Genomic DNA, 19,666 nt, shown 5'->3' with positions numbered 1-19,666 from the left:
AAAACAAGAGAAAATCCACGGAGTGGAGTGGCACAGCGTTGCTGAAGCCGTCAATGTTGTGAGTTCTTCAGAGAGATCTGTGGCGGATATGAAAAATTGGTCCAATCAGGATTCAATCCCCAGACTCCCAGGTGAAAGTCACGCACGCTAACGAGTCAGCCAAACGAAGATCTCCCCTGACGAAGTAGCCAGGGTGCATGATCAATCGGCTCACAGTGACAGGACACACACACTGTCACAGACGCATGACATTCTGTCTCAATCTGTCCCCCTGCTGATATTCTGCATTTCGAATTCTGCGCTTCAGGCTGTGTGTGAGTGCGCACGCATGGGTGTGTGTGTGCGTGTGAGGGGTCTTGTTCTGTGTGAAAATGAAGCGGTACAAGTGGTAATGCTGCAGGATTTCATAATTTTATCCTTCTCAGCAGCAGCACTGCAGGTGCTCTCCATGTCCAAAATGTGCGTAAGCCAGGTCCTTAGTCAACTTAAAGTTGCGCACATTTTTCCGCTAAGTTTCTTTCATAAATCCTAAAGTTTGCATGGAAAGTTGCTTACGCAGTTTTCCGACCCCGTTATGTGCGTAAGCAAGCTTGATAAATGAGGCCCCAGGTCATTAAGCCAGTCAGTAAAAAGTTTCCTATAAGGAACCCAGCAGGTTGCATCAAGTCACTGACTAGTGTCAGAGTCCCTACAGCAATCCTCATACTAAGCATATCAACCGTATTTACGCACAGACCTGTCTGTATTTCGTGCGTAGGAACTAATTTACGTATTGTGTGGCATTCATCATTTTGTACCTGTGCGTGGAAATGTTCCTCAACATAAGAAAACTTCAGACCATGCGTAGGAACAGCATCTAATGGTGGAATGAGGGAACCGCAACACCACAAATAATTTTACCCAATAAATATTTCTGTAGAAAAACAGCTGAGTCACTTAACTGATACTAAAACACCCAACGGGAATCTGACATTATGGAATGTTGTCGTGTTTTTTGTAATCACAATTTTTTTGCTCCCCATTTTTATGATGTTCTTAAGACTGCTGCGTCCGTCTGCTCTCGTCTGTTTTCCAAGCGAGGCGCAGCTCAACTCGAACACGGCCACTGTTACGGTCATGCCGGTGCAGCGTGCGGCCTGCCAGCTCGACTGCAGCATTGGGGATCATCGGATGAAGCCATGACTCCGTAATAAAGATAATGCTGCAGTTTCGTGTAAAACTCGTGGTGGCAATCCGTAGCTCCAACTCGTCCATTTTCTGGATAATGGATCTGGCGTTGGACAGAAAGAGGCTTGGTAGTGCTGGCCGATGCGGTTGTTTACGTAGCCTAGCTTCTGAGCCAGCCCTGCATCCCCTCTTTTGCTTTCTCTCCCTCCGCCTCCTTCTTCGCCCACAGGGCAGACAGACAATCCACGGAGACCCCGCCGGTCTTGCTATATCCTCCTGGATGTTGTGTGTCCGATGATAGTCGTCCGAGACACACAAACTGTATCTGAGATCCACATTGATTAAGTCCTGTCGACTGTAGGAGACTACGACGTTGCAAAAGTTAGTGGATTCACATAGCAACAATAAAAACAATAAAAACAAGCACCAAACTGGCGAGCTTAGAGCCGCTGCACCTGCGCGCGCCACCATCACGTTATTTAGGAATATTTCTACAAACGTTTGATGAATGACGGCCCGGTTCCTGGAGATATTCGGAGAGAAATTTCGTAAGGAGTGAGGAGGCGGGCTTCGTGGAAAAGTAAAGCTGGGTGTCATCTGTGTAGCAATGAAAATTACATAAAATGTATTTAAAATTTTGCTCAGTGGAAGGAGATACATTTTAAACAGAAGAGACCCTAGGACAGAACCTTGGGGAACACTTGAGGTGACTGGAGTGAACTTTTGATAGACCCTGCTGTAGTCGAGTTTTGTTGTGATTGTGTGTCCAGAACGCTCAAATAGGAAACCACATTCATCATGAGTGTTCATTATGCTTTAGACCTGCATATCGAGGTGTTACCTCTGTTGACCTGGACTCGTTGCAAGCGTGTTTTGATCTTTTTATTCAAGTGTTTTGCAGACTCAGAATAAGTGTCGTTGTTTGAAGTTTTCTTTTTAATATTTGCAGTTAGTTGCTTGACCTCTGCTCTGTTATTTTTCATGGTGAACAAAAAACATAATTAATCAATAAACTATTAGCAGGCTTAAAATAACACATTACTGTAAATAAAGACAAAACTTACAACTATGCTGTTATTCTGGGCTGGGAGTTTAAAACAACAAGGTGTGTTGTTCTGAGTACCATCTCACACCTGCATTAAGGTCACACACCAAAGCTTACACTAAAACCTAGATGTTGTTTTCTGTATTTAATCTGGTTCTCTTTCATTAACCTTAAACCAGCAAACTAAAATCACAAAATGTTTCCAAACAGTATTTAGTTTTAACACTCGAATGGAGGAAGCGGGGACAGAAGAATCTGAGCTCAAAACCAGAGCTGCCAGTAAATATATGTCTTTAACTTCTGGTTTCTTTTTTCATCATTTCAGTTCCGTTTACAAAAAAATTCTTCTAATCCTTTTTTTCAGAAACCAGTTTTGCTGCTGCCTTATTGTTCTGAAACAAGGCGTACATTCCATTAAACTGAGCACAGGTGTCACCACCTGTTCAACAGGCGTATATAAGATGCTGCAGGTGGTTGTGAGACAGAGACAGAGTTGAATCGGAAGCATCATCATGGCCTCCACAGTGCTGTTCCTGCTCCAGCTGCTCCTTCTGTCCTCACTGGTGACGGCGTCTCATCACTACGGAGGAAGCATGACCTTCACCTACAAGGGAACAAATCCCGATGGATCCTTTAAGGTGAGATTAACATTATTTAGTTTACAAACTTAAGCCTGTGTCGCTGTAACACCACCACAACTTCAATGCTCTTCTAGGCAGTCTTATACTGTATTGTCAGTGTAAAATTACTTTGCATAAAGCAATATTTCTACAGATAAAATGTTCCCTTTCATTTATGTTTATGTAATTGACTTTTGTCCAAAGTGACTTACAAGTGATAATGCAGCCAGCAGGTTGCCCTTGAGGCTAACAACAAACAGTTATCAGTAGGGAAGGACAATATATTGGCATTAATATTGGTATCGGCCGATGTTAGACATTTTTTAACATATCGGAATCGGTCCAAAAAATAAAGCCGGGCTGATATTAACAACCGATATTTTTTCCATCTTGTCTCTATTTGTTTGCCTGTTTCAGAGGGTGAGGGGTGTGATGTGTATTTGTTTAGTCATGTGCAGAAGTGGAAAGTAATGAATTACATTTACTCACGTTACTGTAATTGAGTAGTTTTTTGTGTATTCATACTTTTGAAGTCGTCGTCGTCTTCCTCCGCTTATCTGGGTCCGGGTCGCGGGGGCAGTATCCCAACTAGGGAGCTCCAGACTGTCCTCTCCCCGGCCACCTCCACAAGCTCCTCCGGCAGGATCCCAAGGCGTTCCCGGACCAGATTGGAGATGTAACCTCTCCAATGTGTCCTGAGTCAACCCGGGGGCCTCCTGCCGACAGGACATGCCCAAAAAACCTCCCCAGGGAGGCGTCCAGGAGGCATCCTGACCAGATGCCCAAACCACCTCATCTGACTCCTTTCGATCCGGAGGAGCAGCGGTTCTACTCCGAGTCCCTCCCGAATGTCTGAGCTCCTCACCCTATCTCTAAGGCTGAGCCCGGCCACCCTACGGAGGAAACTCATTTTGGCCACTTGTATCCGCAATCTCGTTCTTTCGGTCATTACCCAAAGCTCATGACCATAGGTGAGGATTGGGACGTAGAACGACCGGTACAATCGAGAGCCTGGCTTTCTGGCTCAGCTCCCTCTTCACCACGACAGATCGGCTCAGCGTCCGCATCACTGCAGACGCCGAACCAATCCGCCTGTCGATCTCCCGATCCCTCCTACCCTCACTCGTGAACAAGACCCCGAGATACTTAAACTCCTCCACTTGAGGTAGGACCTTTCTCCCGACCCAGAGTTGGCAAGCCACCCTTTTCCGGTCAAGAACCATGGTCTCAGATTTGGAGGTGCTCATCCTCATCCCAGCCGCTTCACACTCGGCCGCGAACCTACCCAGCAAGAGCTGAAGGTCAGAGCAGGATGAAGCTAGGAAGACCACATCATCCACAAAAAGCAGAGACGAGATTCGCCTGCCACCAAACTCGACACACTCCACACCACGGCTGCACCTAGAAATTCTGTCCATAAAGGTAATGAACAGAACTGGTGCAAAGGGCAGCCCTGGCGGAGTCCAACCCTCACCGGGAACAGGTCCGACTTACTACCGGCTATGCGGACTGAACTCACGCTCCTCTGGTAAAGGATCCTGAATGGTCCTTAATAAAAGGCCACCCACCCCATACTCCTGGAGCGTCCCCCATAGGGTGCCCCTGAGGACACGGTCATAAGCCTTCTCCAAATCCACAAAGCACATGTGGATTGATTGGGTAAACTCCCATGCCCCCTCCATCACCCTTGCAAGGGTATAGAGCTGGTCCACAGTTCCACGGCCAGGACGAAAACCACATTGCTCTTCCTCAATCTGAGATTTAACTATCGATCGGACCCTCCCCTCCAGTACCTTGGAGTAGACCTTTCCAGGGAGGCTGAGGAGTGTGATCCCCTATAGTTGGAACACACCCTCAGGTCACCCTTCTTAAAGATGGGGACCACCAGCCCGGTCTGCCACTCCACAGGAACTGCCCCCGATGACCACGCAATGTTGCAGAGATGTGTCAACCACGACAGCCCTACAACATCCATAGCTTTGAGATACCCAGGACGAATCTCATCTGCCCCTGGTGCTCCGCTGCTGTGTAGTTGTTTGACTACCTCAGCAACTTCTGCCCCCGAGATTGGAGAGTCCATCCCCAGGTCTACCGGCTCTGGTTCCTCCTCGGAATGCGTGCAGGTGGGATTGAGGAGCTCCTCAAACTATTCCTTCCACCATCCAACTATAGCCCCAGTTGACGTCAGCAGCTCCCCATCCCCACTGTAAACAGTGTGAGCGAGTTGCTGCCTTCCTCTCCTGAGGTGCCGGACAGTTTGCCAGAACCTCTTTGGAGCCGATCGATAGTCTTTCTCCATGGCCTCACCAAACTCCTCCCACGCTCGAGATTTTGCCTCTGCAACTGCCACTGCTGCACCCCGCTCTGCTATCCGGTACCTGTCTGCTGCCTCCGGAAACCCACAGACCAGCCACGCCCTGTAGGCCTCCTTCTTCAGCCTGACAGCTCCCCGAACCTCTGGTGTCCACCAGCGGGTACGGGTGTTGCCACCACGACTGGCACCGGCCACCTTGCGACCACAGCTAGCAACAGCCGCCTCAACAATCGCAGAGTGGAACAAGGCCCACTCGGAGTCAATGTCCCCCATTGCTCTCGGGACGCGGTAAAATCTCTGCCGGAGGTCGGAGTTGAAGACTGTCTTGACAGGTTTTTCTGCCAGGCGTCCCCAGCAGACCCTCACTATGCGTTTGGGTCTGCCAGGTCTACGCGGCATCATCCCCTGCCATCTGATCCAACTCACCACCAGGTGGTGATCAGTTGACAGCTCCGCTCCTCTCTTCACTCGGTTGTCCAAAACATACGGCCGCAGGTCAGATGATACGACTACAAAGTCTATCATCCACCTGCGACCTAAGCTGCCCTGGTACCAAGTGTACCGATGGGCATCCTTTTGAAGTAGTTTTGAAAATCTGTACTTTCACGTTTACTTGAGTATGTTTTTTAAAAAGAATTGTAATTCACTACATTTTAAATCATATCCGTTACTGAGTAGAAATAAATTGTTGTCATGGTCTGCGTCTCCCTCATGTGTCTCCTTGTGTTCCTCATGTGTCTCCTTGTCTGCATCCCTCTCCAGGTTCTCCCTCCAGGTGTCCCCTCAGGTTCTGTGTCCCTTTGGTCCAGGTTTCCCTCATGTTTCCCCCTGGTCACTTTATACCCAAGTTAGTCTAGTCTCCCCATAGATCCCCTCTCTTAGGTCCCTGTCTCTTTAGTTCCCTAAACAGAAGATTTAGTGTTTTTTCTGGTATATAGTTTTCAGGTTTATTAATTCTCTTATCTTTAGTTCTCTGTATAGTTATTTTTTCCAGTCAGCCTTTTCCTGTAACAATGTGTTCCTTTCCCATTTAGTTAATTAATCGCTCCTGATCCCGTCAGCTCACACTCCCCACACACCTGCTACCTGTTTCCCTGATTGCTCCCCTCTGTGTATATAACCCTGTCTGTGTCTCTCAGGCCTAGTCCACACGTAGCCGGTTTTTTAAAAAAAAACGAATATTTGCCCCTCCAAAAACTTGCATCCACACCACCTCATTAAAAAAAAAACTGTCCACACGTACCCGAATAAATACGTTGTTAAGGACATGCCAGACCTGTAGGTGGCAGTACTTCCCCCGTTCTTAACCTCGTCCTTCGTCTGTGGTCTTCCGCAAGGAGCAGTAATTCCGCTTACAAAAACAAACAAGCAAAAAGCGCTTAGACAATTGATAAAGCGAGCGCAGCTCTGAGGGCATCCATGCTGTCGGCTAGTGTAAACACAGGTCGCACACGTGATGTCAGCATTTTTCTGTTGCGGAAAGTGATGTTGCGAACCTAAAAACACCGATTTTGTCTGTCCACACGCAGACACCCAAAACGGAGAAAATGCAAATCTTCACTTTGGCTGGAGTTTTAAAAAAGATCAGTTTTCGTGTGAAAAAACTCCATTTTCGTGTGGATGACAGGCCAAAACGTAGAAAAATATCTACGTTTTGGCAGATCCCTGGCTACGTGTGGACAGGGCCTCAGTGTTGTTTTGTCCCCCTCCCCCCCATGTGTCTCCTTGTGTTCCTCATTTGTCTCCTTGTGTTCCCCAGGCCACCCCAGGTTTTTTCCCCTTAGGTGTTCCCCCCAGGTTTCAGCGTCCCTGTGTGTTCCCAACCCCCTCCAGGCTCTCTAGAGCCCTTTTCAGACAGACATTCTGGAACATTTGCGGACAATTAATCCGGTTTTTAACCGGAACTGTTTTCAGACACACCACTTTTGTACCGGAACTTGTCCTTTCGGCTGTGTTCACACAGCAGGGAAAAGTTCCAGATGTCTGACGGCGGCGGGGGGTGGGGGGTGGGGGGGGGGAGAATCGGACTTATGTTAAGAAGAAGAAGAAAATATCATTTCTATAGCGCCTCTCTAGATAAAAATCACGAGGCGCTTAAGCATAATTCTGCGCACACGAAGACGCATAACAGACCTGGATGATAGTGATGTGTCGGTCGCGAACGAACCGGCTCTAAGAGCCGGCTCTTTGAAGTGAACGACGGGAGCCGGCTCGTCATTGGGAGCCGTCCCCTCCCCCCCCCTCCCCTTTTGCTTTGGTGAAAGCCACAGGTGATTGGTCAAGATGTGTAACTGCGTGTCCAGACTGTCCACACACAGAGCAGTAGGGGTGGGGAAGAGGGAGGATAAGACTCAGACACACAGCAGAGCACATGCGGGCGGAGGGAGACGAGAGGGAATGAGGAGGAGGAAAATGGCGAGAGAGAGAGGGAGAGGAGAGTGTGATGAAGACGGTGAGAAAATGAGCGCCAGCAGTCGGAAAGTGGAGATTTCTGAAAGTGTTCAGTTATTAAATCCATAGAAATTATAAATATTTGATATATAGCATTTTTTAAAATTAGTAAATCATTTTACACAAAGTTTTGCATTATTTTGGTTATAAATGTACTCTACGCAACTGAAAATCTGAGGAGCCACTTGGGAGCCGAAAGAGCCGGCTCTTTTTGGTGAGCTGAGCCAAAGATCCAGCTCTCTAAAAAGAGCCGGAATTCCCATCACTACTGGATGATGAAGCTCAATGGTTAAAGGAATCACTGAAGCGGTGTGAAGCGCTCCGTCGCGCGTCTAGGCGGTACCGTAGGAGGCGAGCTGCCGTGGTTCGCTGCATGTTACAGCAGCGACTTATATAGGTGCGCACAGCGCCCCCCCCCCCTGTCCGGAACTTTACCTCACCAGTCTGAAGCAGCTACCATGTCCGTAACATGTCCGGACCTGTTACTAGGGGCTTCGTCTGGTAAAATTCCGGAACACGTTATTCGGATGTTTGTATTCAAACACAAAGGTCTTACGGACAGATTCCGGAACATTTCCGTTTTTCATGGCCTGTCTGAAGGGGGCTTAGGTTTCCCTTATGTTTTTCCTTAGACACCTTTTATCCTTAGTCTTCTGTCAAGTGTTTTATCTAGTCTGTTTTCGTCCTCTAGTTCATTTTGCTACCTTCGCCATTTTTAGGTGTGGTTTTCTCCCCTGCTCTGTTGTGCTCCTCCTCTGTTTATTGGTTTCACTTGTGCACAATTCCCTTTTCACCCAGCCCTTGTGTATATAACCCTGTCTGCATCAGTGTGGATGTTGGTCCATTGTTTGTGTCAGCGTTGTCTCGCACCCTCTCTAGGTATTTGGAATTTCTCTAGGTCTCTTGTGTGTTTGGATATTCCCAGGTTTTGATTCTTGGATTTTTGGTTTTTGGCTTCCAGCCCTTTGGATTTACCCCTAAATAAAGGATTTTTATGTTTTCACTACGCCTGCCTTGTGACGTCCTGGGTCTGCATCTTGGGTCCTAACCTCCCCCAACTCACAGCGTGACAGGCCATGACCGTGAGATTAATATTGGTATCGGCCCAAAAACTTCATATCGTTGCATCATTACTAATCAGTCATTCCTAGGTGGCAGTGAGGCAGCATGATGAATCAGGGAAGTGAACAAGGAGTGGACAGTAGAGAAGGGGACCTGTGCAGGGGTGGTCCTAGTTTAGCTTGTGTTTTTTATGTATTTGTTTTTATGTGCAGCACTTTGGTCGGTTGTAATGCCGTGTTAAAAGCGCTTTACAAATAAAGTGGTATGGTAAGATGCTCTCTGAAGAGCTGGGTCTTCAGGAGTTTATTGATAGTCAACAAGGACTCTTCTGGTAGTGCTTGGTAGGTCATTCCACATCAAACGACACATGAAAAGAGCCTGGATATGATATTTATGTAAAACAGTCCCCTAATATTTTAGTTTCTCACAAGAACGTTGAAGGATTTTTAATAGAAATAACTGATTCTGCTGCTATCTTAAGAAACTATTTTATTTTATTTGACTTACTTATTTGGTCTCACTGAGATGCTGGATTTAGTTCTGAGAAGAAAACAGTTTAATAAAATAAATTTAACATTTAATTTGTTTTACTTATTCATTCCAAAATAAACTTCAAGTAAATATCTGTATTTTTCTTAACTTCATTTTCTATTTTACCTGCCTACTTATCATCTTGGGACTGAGAGCTAAAAAAAGAAATCCTCTAAGATTTTTTAACATTTCTGTCTTTGTGCTTTATTAACCCCCCTCTTGGTTTTGTGAAGTTTCTTTTGTCTTTAATATTCAAATTTGAGATTTTCTTAATGCAAAATGAGAAAAGGCATGTAATCAATATAATTATAAAATTGTCACAGAAAAGAATTGCTGATGTGGACTCAATAGCAGTGAAGTGAGGTGGTAATCCCAAAAAGCAGCCAGGCGAGGTTCAAACTGCAAAGTTTGTTTGTTTGTTTGTTTGTTTGTTTGTTTGTTTGTTTGTTAAGGTCTGAGCAGGATGATGACAAAAACACAATGATACAAACCCAAGTTGAGGACTGAGCTGGGTTTAAATAGACAGGGGAGTGAACACAATGACAATGGGGCAGGTGTGATGATTACTGAGATAATGGAATACAGGTGTGACTAGTTAACTGAGGGATGGGAGGCAATAACAAAACACAAAAGGACTGAAAGAGAACCCGACAAAAGAATAAGTTAAGAGGACACTACTGATACTGAGAAATAAACAGTAAACAGGAGAAGCTAAATAAGGAAAACAGAATCCAATTAAATGGAAACTAATAAAACCGAACTAGAAAGACTGGGATGAACAATGAAGGATGTAGTGGCTACATGTTGCTGCAACTGAGGATGAAATGAGCAACTGACGAGCATAAGGTGGCTGCTCAGTGTCGCAGCGGTTAGAGCTGTTGCCTTGCACCAAGAAGGTCCGGGGTTCGCTTCCCGGCCTGGGGTCTTTCTGCATGGAGTTTGCATGTTCTCCCTGTGCATGCGTGGGTTCTCTCTGGGTTCTCCGGCTTCCTCCCACAGTCCAAAAACATGACTGTTAGGTTGATTGGTCTGTCTAAATTGTCCTTAGGTGTGAGTGTGTGTGTGCATGATTGTTTGTCCTGTGTGTCTCTGTGTTGCCCTGCAATGGACTGGCTCTCTGTCCAGGGTGTACCCCGCCTGATTGCCCGTTGACTGCTGGAGATAGGCACCAGCTCCCCCGCGACCCTACATGGACAAAGCGGGTTCAGACAATGGATGGATGGATGGAAGAGCATAAGGCTAAACTTAAGAGAAACAGGAAGGCACGAGGGACACAAGGACAGCAGCTAAACTGAAGGGTAAACAGAACATGAGTAGATGATGAAAGATAACCAAAATGGGGGAGACAACATCTAAGAGAACACAGGTGTAAAAGGTCAAGGACACATGAGGAGCTGAAATAAACAAGTGCTGAGAAGACGAGGGAGAGGGGTTGTGAAAGGACATAGGTCGACAAAGGTGTGACAACATTAAGGTGGAGTCTGCAGAGCTCAATGGTAAATCTGCGGTCACCCCTCTGGGTCTGAAGGGTAAGGACACATTAGACCCATGGTGTTTACGGAACAAATCTAACGGACTGAAGCTAATCAAAATAAAATAACAAATAAAGCAGAAAAAAGTTTATCTCAGCAACATTCTGCAAACTCACACGTTGCATCTGTCTAACCCAACACGGCCACATCCGAGGATGTACTTGATTCGCATGTTCTGTAACATAATTTGTGTTTTTCCAGTTTTGTTTTTGTTCTCATAAGAGGCTGACTTCCTCAAGTAATTACAAAAACATGGATGACCGCTTTGTGGAACTTTTGATTAGGAACACTTAAACAGAACCAGGAAAAAAAATTAAATGGTGTTTCAACTGCGAGTCTTTATTAGTTGTATTTATTTCATTTTCTTTGAACAACAACCCGAACATGATTTTTGGCAAAAACATTCAGTTTTTTGGGAAATGATTCTGGAATGAACAAAACTGTAATCTATCTAGGTGCCATTATTTTCTGGTGCTTTTCCCTCTCCAAACACACATCAGCTGAGGTTTGCGTTTTTTCCAATTTGTTGTTGTTTATCTATTAAGAGGCCAGCTTCCTGGAGTAAGTAAAAACAAAAACGATTTAATTATCTTGCTGCTACATGTTTACATGCTCATGTAAAAAAGCAAAATTCTTTCTTTCACTGATCACTTTCCACATTCGACTACTTTCTTCTACAATTTTCTCTTTAACTGTATTATTTCCTGCTATTTCAGCTATTTTTATTTTTTTCTCTAAGTGTTTTTCTCCCCAGAAGAAGCTACAATGATGTTCTGCTGAGCTGTAGTGGCCTCATGGAGGGGGCCATCATCTTGAACACTGTTGCTAACCACTTAAACATTCTCCCTCTCTTGATAATAACTTTTTACCCTCTTTGACATTGAATGTGCTACTACTAGTTTACCCATTTAATTACAGATTCACTATGATAAATACAATAAAGTTTATCTCTCGCCAAATAGAATATCTACTAAGAAATCACAATGTAACCATAGAAACATTGCTTGGCAATTTGCTGGGTTCCTTGTAAAGGAAACTTTTTTTTCTGATTGGCTTAATGAATTGACCTGTATTGGAATGTTTACCATGTGAAGTGCCTTGAGATGACTCTTGTTGTGATTTGGCGCTTTATAAAAAAACTTGAATTGAATTGAATTGAATTTTGTGGTGACAGGTGGACGTCCGAGCCAGGGAAACCTATGATGGTTGTTATTACTACCACTACTGGTACTGTTACGATGGCAACTGTGGCTACCCAGTCACTAGAGCCAGCAATCAAATTGACAGCAGCACCAATGCACCAATGTACAACAGGCAGTGGTGTGAAACAGAGAATGTTGAGACATGGCAATTTCCTGGTGACAAACCAGTTCAGCTGAGGTGAGCAGGTGTCATTTATCTGGTAAATAAGATAATTGAACATCATTAAAGTGCTTGATGTCAAACTTTAAACGAATACAAATATTGTCTTGTTCTTTTTACATATTAGGTCAGCTAGCTGTTGCTGGATAGCAACACGTAACAATGTTGGTAACTGGAGGTTTAATACTCTTGTGGATTTGGGAAGAAGATCTGACACAGGGCAACCCAACAGATCACCAGATATAGCTGTTCTTCCTTTTATAAGGTAACTGACCTGTTTGCATGGAACTGTCTGAACTTAAGTATAAAACCTGCTTTTCCAAAACCTTCACGTAGAATAAACTTTATTAATATTTTGGTGTGAATCCCGCTAATCCAGTCCCAGTAACCTGGTCCATTATGTATTTTATACTGGAATTGGAGTATTAAATTTTCACTATGGTTTTACTATAAACAAATGGCTCTAACTTATTTTGGTATCTAATCAAGAGTTCCTCAGAACTGCCCAAGGGCATATAAGCTGCCATCCTTTGATCCAGATGGTGACAGAGTCCGATGCCGGTATGGGAATATCCCAAACATAGAATGTGACAACTGCCAGTCAATCAGCGGCTTCCAACTAGATGAGGTTAGATGAAATTTTTTTCTACCAATGTTTGACATGTAATTATTCTTTAGTTTTTCTCTTATTATTTATGACTGTTGATTACCTCATCAGGATACTTGCACATTGCACTACCAATACGCCACCAGCCACTACGCCGCTTTTGGATTTGAGATGGTGGTGGAAGACTTCTCACAATATCCAGTCAACCTGTTTTACTCAGATGGTTCAAGAATCCAGAAGTATCCATTGCTTGCAAGAAGAAAAAGACAAATTACCATGACCCCTCCAATTAGCTCAAAAACAAATACAGTTGCACCAACGTGGCCATGGCAAATAACTAGTACATCAACACCAACAACTACGACTACTACTACAACATCTCAATGGTGGTGGTGGTTTGGTGCCCAACCAACAAGTTTGACTGGTACAACAACAACTAGACCAACTACAACTACTACAACAACTTCTACAACAATACCATGGTGGTGGTGGTGGACCACCACAAGTACACCAACTACAACTACAACTCCACCAACTACAACTACTACAGCAACTCCTACAACATTACCATGGTGGTGGTGGTGGACCACCACAAGTACACCAACTACAACTACAACTCCACCAACTACAACTACTACAGCAACTCCTACAACATTACCATGGTGGTGGTGGTGGAACACTGCAACCCCACCAACTACAAGAACTACAGCAACAACCACTACAACTCCTACAACAATACCATGGTGGTGGTGGTGGACCACCACAAGTACACCAACTACAACTACAACTCCACCAACTACAACTACTACAGCAACTCCTACAACATTACCATGGTGGTGGTGGTGGACCACCACAAGTACACCAACTACAACTACAACTCCACCAACTACAACTACTACAGCAACTCCTACAACATTACCATGGTGGTGGTGGTGGAACACTGCAACCCCACCAACTACAAGAACTACAGCAACAACCACTACACCTCCTACAACAATACCATGGTGGTGGTGGTGGACCACCACAAGTACACCAACTACAACTACAACTCCACCAACTACAACTCCACCAACTACAACTACTACAGCACCTCCTACAACAATACCATGGTGGTGGGGGTGGACCACTACAACTCCACCAACTACAGCACCTCCTACAACAATACCATGGTGGTGGTGGTGGACCACCACAAGTACACTAACTACAACTACTACAGCACCTCCTACAACAATACCATGGTGGTGGGGGTGGACCACTACAACTCCACCAACTACAACTATTCCTACAACTACAGCAACATCAGACAGAAGCACTGATCCCTTCAGTAAACTACCACTGCAGTTTTCTTTTCTTGGTGAGTTTAATTGCTTTTCTGATGATGTTTCATAATAAGGCAATAAGGACCCACTCAATTCCCACTTCACTGCATTAATGAAGCAGAGGATTTCAAACTTAGTGGAGCAGAGCATCAAATAAAAAATAAAGAGGATGATAAAGTAAGTTGTAAGCCGTGACTATGCTAGCTAAGGTCTGTAGATAAATGTGATGGAAGCACAAATAAATGAAGACAGAAGCAGCCATGTTTGTATTTTGGAACCAGAGAAAATATGAATGTCCCGCCCCCTCACCATCACGCAATCATGTAAAAAATATATTTACAGCGAGAAACATTACAACAGTTAATATGTCAACATACAGCAGATATTAACTTTGTGAATCAGTGTCTATATTAAATAAGTAATTCATTTATCAGTAAAACGTTTACATGAAGTGGGAGGGGCTTAAGAATCAACCAGGGATTCTCCTTTTATTTGACTGAGTCTAAAGTATTATTTTTCTGTATGTTATGTTGAAGATGAAGTTGCTGTGTCCTTACCTAATACTGATGTAGACTCAGGAGATAGACAGCTCTCTGGATATTCGTTCTGTGTAATCCTTCCATTGTTTTCATTCTTTTCTAAACAGCGTAGCAGAAGATTTGTTTTTACCTGCTGACAAGTTTCGACTGTAGCTGTAGCCTTCCTCAGAGCGCTGCCGATGTTGGTGGCATTACTTCCTTCTCCGTTTATCTGCAGTGCTCTGAGGAAGGCTACAGCGTTAGACAAAACCTGCCAGCAAAAACAGGCAAAAACAAATCTTCTTCTACTCTGAGTTTAGAAAGGAACCTCTGGACTTCATTTACATCCATAGAGAACTCAGACAAGGGTGCATTTATAATTAAAGAGTGATCAGTAGGATGCAAATCAAAGTATTATGCAACCAGACATCACCTACACAATAGGTATGCCTTTCATACCAGAATCCAGTATCAGTCCAGTACTGTATTTATGCATACAGTACATTAAGGTACTCCTAATACCACGGTACTGATACCACCTAATGTAGAGTGACGCTCAGCTAAATGATAAAGTTAGAATCTTGGATGTTTGTTTCATGTTCATCTCCAGTGGACCCACCGGTTCCTTCATGCCAGGAGGGACTCTACTTGCCTAAGTTTGAGTCTCCAACTCCTGCAAATGGACAACACGTCCAGGCAGAGGTCACCAAAGAGCTGGAGATCAGAGTCAAAGCTACGGCCACATATTCATCGTAAGTTAGATGGACGAGGTATACAGATGCTCGGAAGCTTGGAGACAACATCAGTGGAAACATGTCTTTTTTGTTTTCCACACAGAATCCAAAACATCATCATGAGCGGGCCGACAAACATCACCAAGCACAGAATCACCAGCGATGAGTTTGTCATCAAGTGGACGCCGGTCCCTGATGACCTGGGAGATCATTACCCCATCTGCTTTGCTGTGGAGGCGTCATCAGGGTGAGGCTCATCTAATTAAGGGTCAGGAGCACTTCCACACACAATCCATGACTTATGTTTCTCCTACTCAGCTGTAACAGTTTGTCTGGCTCCTCTTCAATTATGAGCTTTAATTTAAAAACAACATAACGAATGACAGTATAAATCCATGTGTTCTGATGCATTTTCAGGTCCAGCATCTATCAGTCTGAAATGAGGTGTGTTATAGTGGACATCAGGAAGGAGCAAAGTGAGTCGGTTCATTCGTTGATTTTAAACAACAATTTTAAACTTTCCAACAAAATCTTAATTCATACTTGATTTTTAAACGTTCCAATCCCTGAAACCGGAAGTTATGAAAGCTCTAGTTCTAAAAACGTAACTAATGTTATTTCCATAATAATGAACTAAAAAAGGCCCTGGCCACTTACAGGCTCTCCACCAGAGGGCAGTAGACATTTAGGATTGGACATGGCAGATTTCTTTTGAAGATACTTATCATGATACTCCATCTTGTTTTGTCTATGTTTGTTCCAGTTGAAGCCAAAGTCACCTGCACAGAATCCTCAATGAAAGTGGAGGTTGCCAAATCTTCCTTCTTTGGACTGAGAGAGGATCACCTTCGACTCAGTGACCCCTCCAACACCATCTGCAGCCTCAGGACACACTCCAACCAGAGTCACATAGTCGCTGTTATCCCCCTTAATGCCTGTGGGACCCAGATTGAGGTAAGGGAGGACCTTTTAAGTCATTCCACTTTCTGGTTTTGTTCTAATTCAGGGGCTGCACTGCTACTGCATCCTTAAGGCTACATTTTAACTGATTATGTCACAGTCAAGCAACAAGGCTGTCCAAAGTCAGAAGCCTTAAAATGCAGCACACAAACCCATCATCTCCCATTTAAAAAACAAGTATGGGGTATTGCTATTGACCCACCTATCCCAGGATTCATTGCTGACTGAACGTGAGGTTTTTGTTATTGTATCAATGGTGGACAAAGCAGGAGAGTGCTACAATTTTAAAGATAAGTATTTAATATCTGACTGCTTTAATAGATATAGCCAGTTGTGTTCTTGGGCTTTTTTTTATTTTAGTTTCTGTTTTGAAAAGAGCCTTTTAATGACATTTTTAAACAACGTCAGGATATTTCTTTGTTCTAACATGTTAATGAAGTTTTATTGCAAAACATCGCTCTCACATAACCCAACGTAAGCAGCTCCATTCTTGACATTTTCAGTACTTTCCAGAATGAGTCATTTCAAGGCTAAGGAAATCAAGCTGCTATTGCTGGCACCCCCTACCAGAGCCTGACCCCTGGATCACATCAGCTGTGGAAGCGCGTCGAAGGCTCGTGCCATGCAACAATCGTTTTGCCGTGAGCTCAAAATTTTTCACGAGCCGTGAGTGAGCCGTGTCAATTGTGGCAGAAAGTCAAACCAAAACAGAAGAGGCAGGCCGGTAAATTTAACAAAATAAAGACATTTTAAAATACAACAATTGATATATGTGATAATTTCTCTAGTCTAAACAGACTAGACAGATGAAAATGAACAAAGACACACACACACATATTATCTCTCATAAATTCCAAGTCTGCCTTCCGACCTTATTACTACCGGCAGTGACCTCTCACTTGCGGGGCGGACTGTATCTCCCGCGATACAGACCTGATTAAAACCTTCTCAGTGGTTATTCTGATCTGCCTTTCCGCTAATGTTGCAAACCAAACCGGCCCGGTCAGTGCATCTGGACCTAGGACACGGCGTAGCGGCTCCCGGTTTCGACTATTTCAACTCTATTTCAACCGAACCGTTCCACCCTTGTGCTAAACACGGGACGTCTCCCATGTCCGGAAGGCAGCTCATATGTAAAACACACTGTCAAATCAACCAGCTCATATATTGTACAGCTGCAAAAAAGAAGGTACTCACATATTTAAAATGAGCAAAAAATAGACAATTGTGATTTAAAAAATATTAAGAAAGAGAGAGAGTGAACAGGAAAGAGGGAAATCAGTGGATCCTGATGAAGGTGGAATAGGTGGGGAGAGCAGAATAAAGAGAGTGGTGAAGAAGGTCATACCAACGCCACTTTGAACAAGTGAGTCTTCAGCTGCTTTTTAAAGGAGACCACTGAGTCCACTGATCTCAGGCTCAGGGGGAGAGAGTTCCAGAGTCTGGAGGCCACAGCAGCAGATGATCTGTCACCTTTGGTCTTTAGCCTGGTGCTGCACAACCAGTAGGCTTTGATCACTGGACCTCAGGGACCTGCTGGGGGTGTAGGGACTAGAGCCTGGTTCATGCTTCTCCGTCAGCTCCGCAAGGGACAGACACGCACAGATAGACGGAAGCGTTTTGCTCTCATACTTCTCCGTCTCCTGGAGAGTGTTGCAAAGCAATTGCCCGGCAGGACAACAGAGGGCGTAGCGCTGCTCTGTGGTATCCTGTCATGTATCCGGTCCAAGATGGTGTGTTTATATTATGTTTTTTGTATATGAGACTTTTTAACACAAACAAATTTGTCTCTCATTCTCCACCTCTTCATGCGCTCCCCACCTCTAAACCCACGTTTCCTGTCATTTCCGTCCACAAATAAAACACTTGCTGCACATCTTTTCACTCCTCCAGTCACGGGGGAATTAAACGTTCAAGTTTTTAGAGTTTTTTATGAGGTATTCTTCAAGCTGCTCTGTGTCTGCCGCTAGTTATCCTCGGCTCTCTTTGTGTTTTTGAGGGCGCAATGGCGGCGCTGTAGACAGCAGCGGCGTCCTGACCAATCACGAGCTTGCGTTATCCGTCTCGACTGGCGGATGTTTAGAAAAGAGAGCTCGACACCGTCCGTCCTTGCGGGCCTGCCGGAGAGCGTTGACGCAGACGGAGAAGCATGAATCAGGCTTAGATCACCAATGTAAGATGGTGCCTGTCCATTTAAGGTCCTATAGACCAGAACCAGGATCTTGAAATGAACCCTGGAGTTGGCTGGCAGCCAGTGAAAATTGAGGACAAGCGGGGTGATGTGGGTGTGTTTGGAGGACTTGGTGAGAAGCTGAGCACAGGCATTCTGAATCACCTAGACGGTTCAGGGAGGTTTTGCTCAGACACGTGTAAGAATTTAATTTACATCTATTTAATGAACCATAAGACATGAGATTCCATAACAAATATGAAATCAATCTTATGGATCTTTGGGTACTTTTAACCAGAAGATTGGAACTTTTTATTGCAGGGATTATGTAACAACTTCGTATTAACTCAGAGAAAAAAGAAAGAGAGTCAAGTTTTAAAAGTTTAAAGATTTATCACTAAACAAATTAAAACTAGACTAACTTTAAACACTAAATGTATGGTGTAACTAAGGTGAATTGAGACGGAGAATGTTGTAGTGTGGAATGTTGATCAGAACCAGCAAATCCGCAGAAACGATTAGTTCTGATGGGAGTCAAGGTGATGTCTTCGTGCTAAGCTTTGATTTGGAGATTTATAACACACATTGAGACGCCATTCTGTCGGCCTACATACCTGTTCGGAAGTCCCCGTTAGATCAGGAATGTCGAGGTCCAGCTTGACCCTCTCTGGAACCGAAGCCGGTAGGAAAAGCAGCGGTTGCCGACCAGACCAGTCTTGAGATACTTCTGGGTCATGACAGTTTTGTTGGCATCTAGCAAGACCCAAAACGGGGTTGTGATGGTTCAGCTTTTATTCTGAAAGGAACCATTGCAGCAGGTGGAACAGCAACAGATTTTATCCAGCTTGTCGTTGGTTCTTTTGGCTGAAGAGGAAAGTTATGGATTGGCCACTCCGACAACTTCTCTAGAACGCTTTGAACTGGAGTTAAAGATGACGTGGGCAAAGTTTTATAATTTGGATGTTTTGATTAACGGTCGAATGAAAAGATGACAGATTTACCAAGCACCACCAAAACCACGCCTCCATCAGATCTGGCAGATTCTGATTGGATCAGTAAAAGCAATGTGTGATGTGTCTTAATGCTACGTGTAATCAGTCTCTGGTGGAAACATTTAAAGTTATATTACTTATTATATTCTGTAGGGTTATAATATCAAGTAATTAATATTTTCATTTCACAAATGGGTTCATATTTTATTATTGACTAACACTTTGTTTGATTAGCTTATTAAAAATAGAGTTCTTTGATTTATTAAAAAGAAAGACTCCATT

The 19,666-nt window shown here is 44.2% G+C and overlaps 1 protein-coding gene across 3 annotated transcripts in view; it reads left to right on the top strand.

The window, feature by feature from the left end:
• The window catches only part of LOC107381473 (uncharacterized), a 35,270-nt gene that overhangs the window by 7,905 nt on the left and 7,699 nt on the right, over nucleotides 1–19,666 (top strand). The window contains exons 1-10 of one of the 3 annotated variants that reach the window (XM_054732000.2): nucleotides 1,081–1,186; nucleotides 2,577–2,850; nucleotides 11,897–12,102; nucleotides 12,212–12,349; nucleotides 12,574–12,712; nucleotides 12,803–14,045; nucleotides 15,139–15,280; nucleotides 15,366–15,509; nucleotides 15,680–15,738; nucleotides 16,026–16,216. In XM_054732000.2, coding sequence (XP_054587975.2) covers nucleotides 2,725–2,850; nucleotides 11,897–12,102; nucleotides 12,212–12,349; nucleotides 12,574–12,712; nucleotides 12,803–14,045; nucleotides 15,139–15,280; nucleotides 15,366–15,509; nucleotides 15,680–15,738; nucleotides 16,026–16,216 — 2,388 coding nt within the window. In that variant the 5' untranslated portion in view covers nucleotides 1,081–1,186; nucleotides 2,577–2,724. Of the gene's footprint in view, nucleotides 1–1,080; nucleotides 1,187–2,576; nucleotides 2,851–11,896; nucleotides 12,103–12,211; nucleotides 12,350–12,573; nucleotides 12,713–12,802; nucleotides 14,046–15,138; nucleotides 15,281–15,365; nucleotides 15,510–15,679; nucleotides 15,739–16,025; nucleotides 16,217–19,666 lie in introns of those variants that run through there. The other 2 variants (XM_015953167.3, XM_054731999.2) reach the window with 2 other exon arrangements.

Source organism: Nothobranchius furzeri, chromosome 9 (genome assembly GCF_043380555.1).
Source record: "Nothobranchius furzeri strain GRZ-AD chromosome 9, NfurGRZ-RIMD1, whole genome shotgun sequence".
Lineage (NCBI taxonomy): Eukaryota > Metazoa > Chordata > Actinopteri > Cyprinodontiformes > Nothobranchiidae > Nothobranchius > Nothobranchius furzeri.
This window is presented reverse-complemented; position numbering and strand designations above follow the sequence as displayed.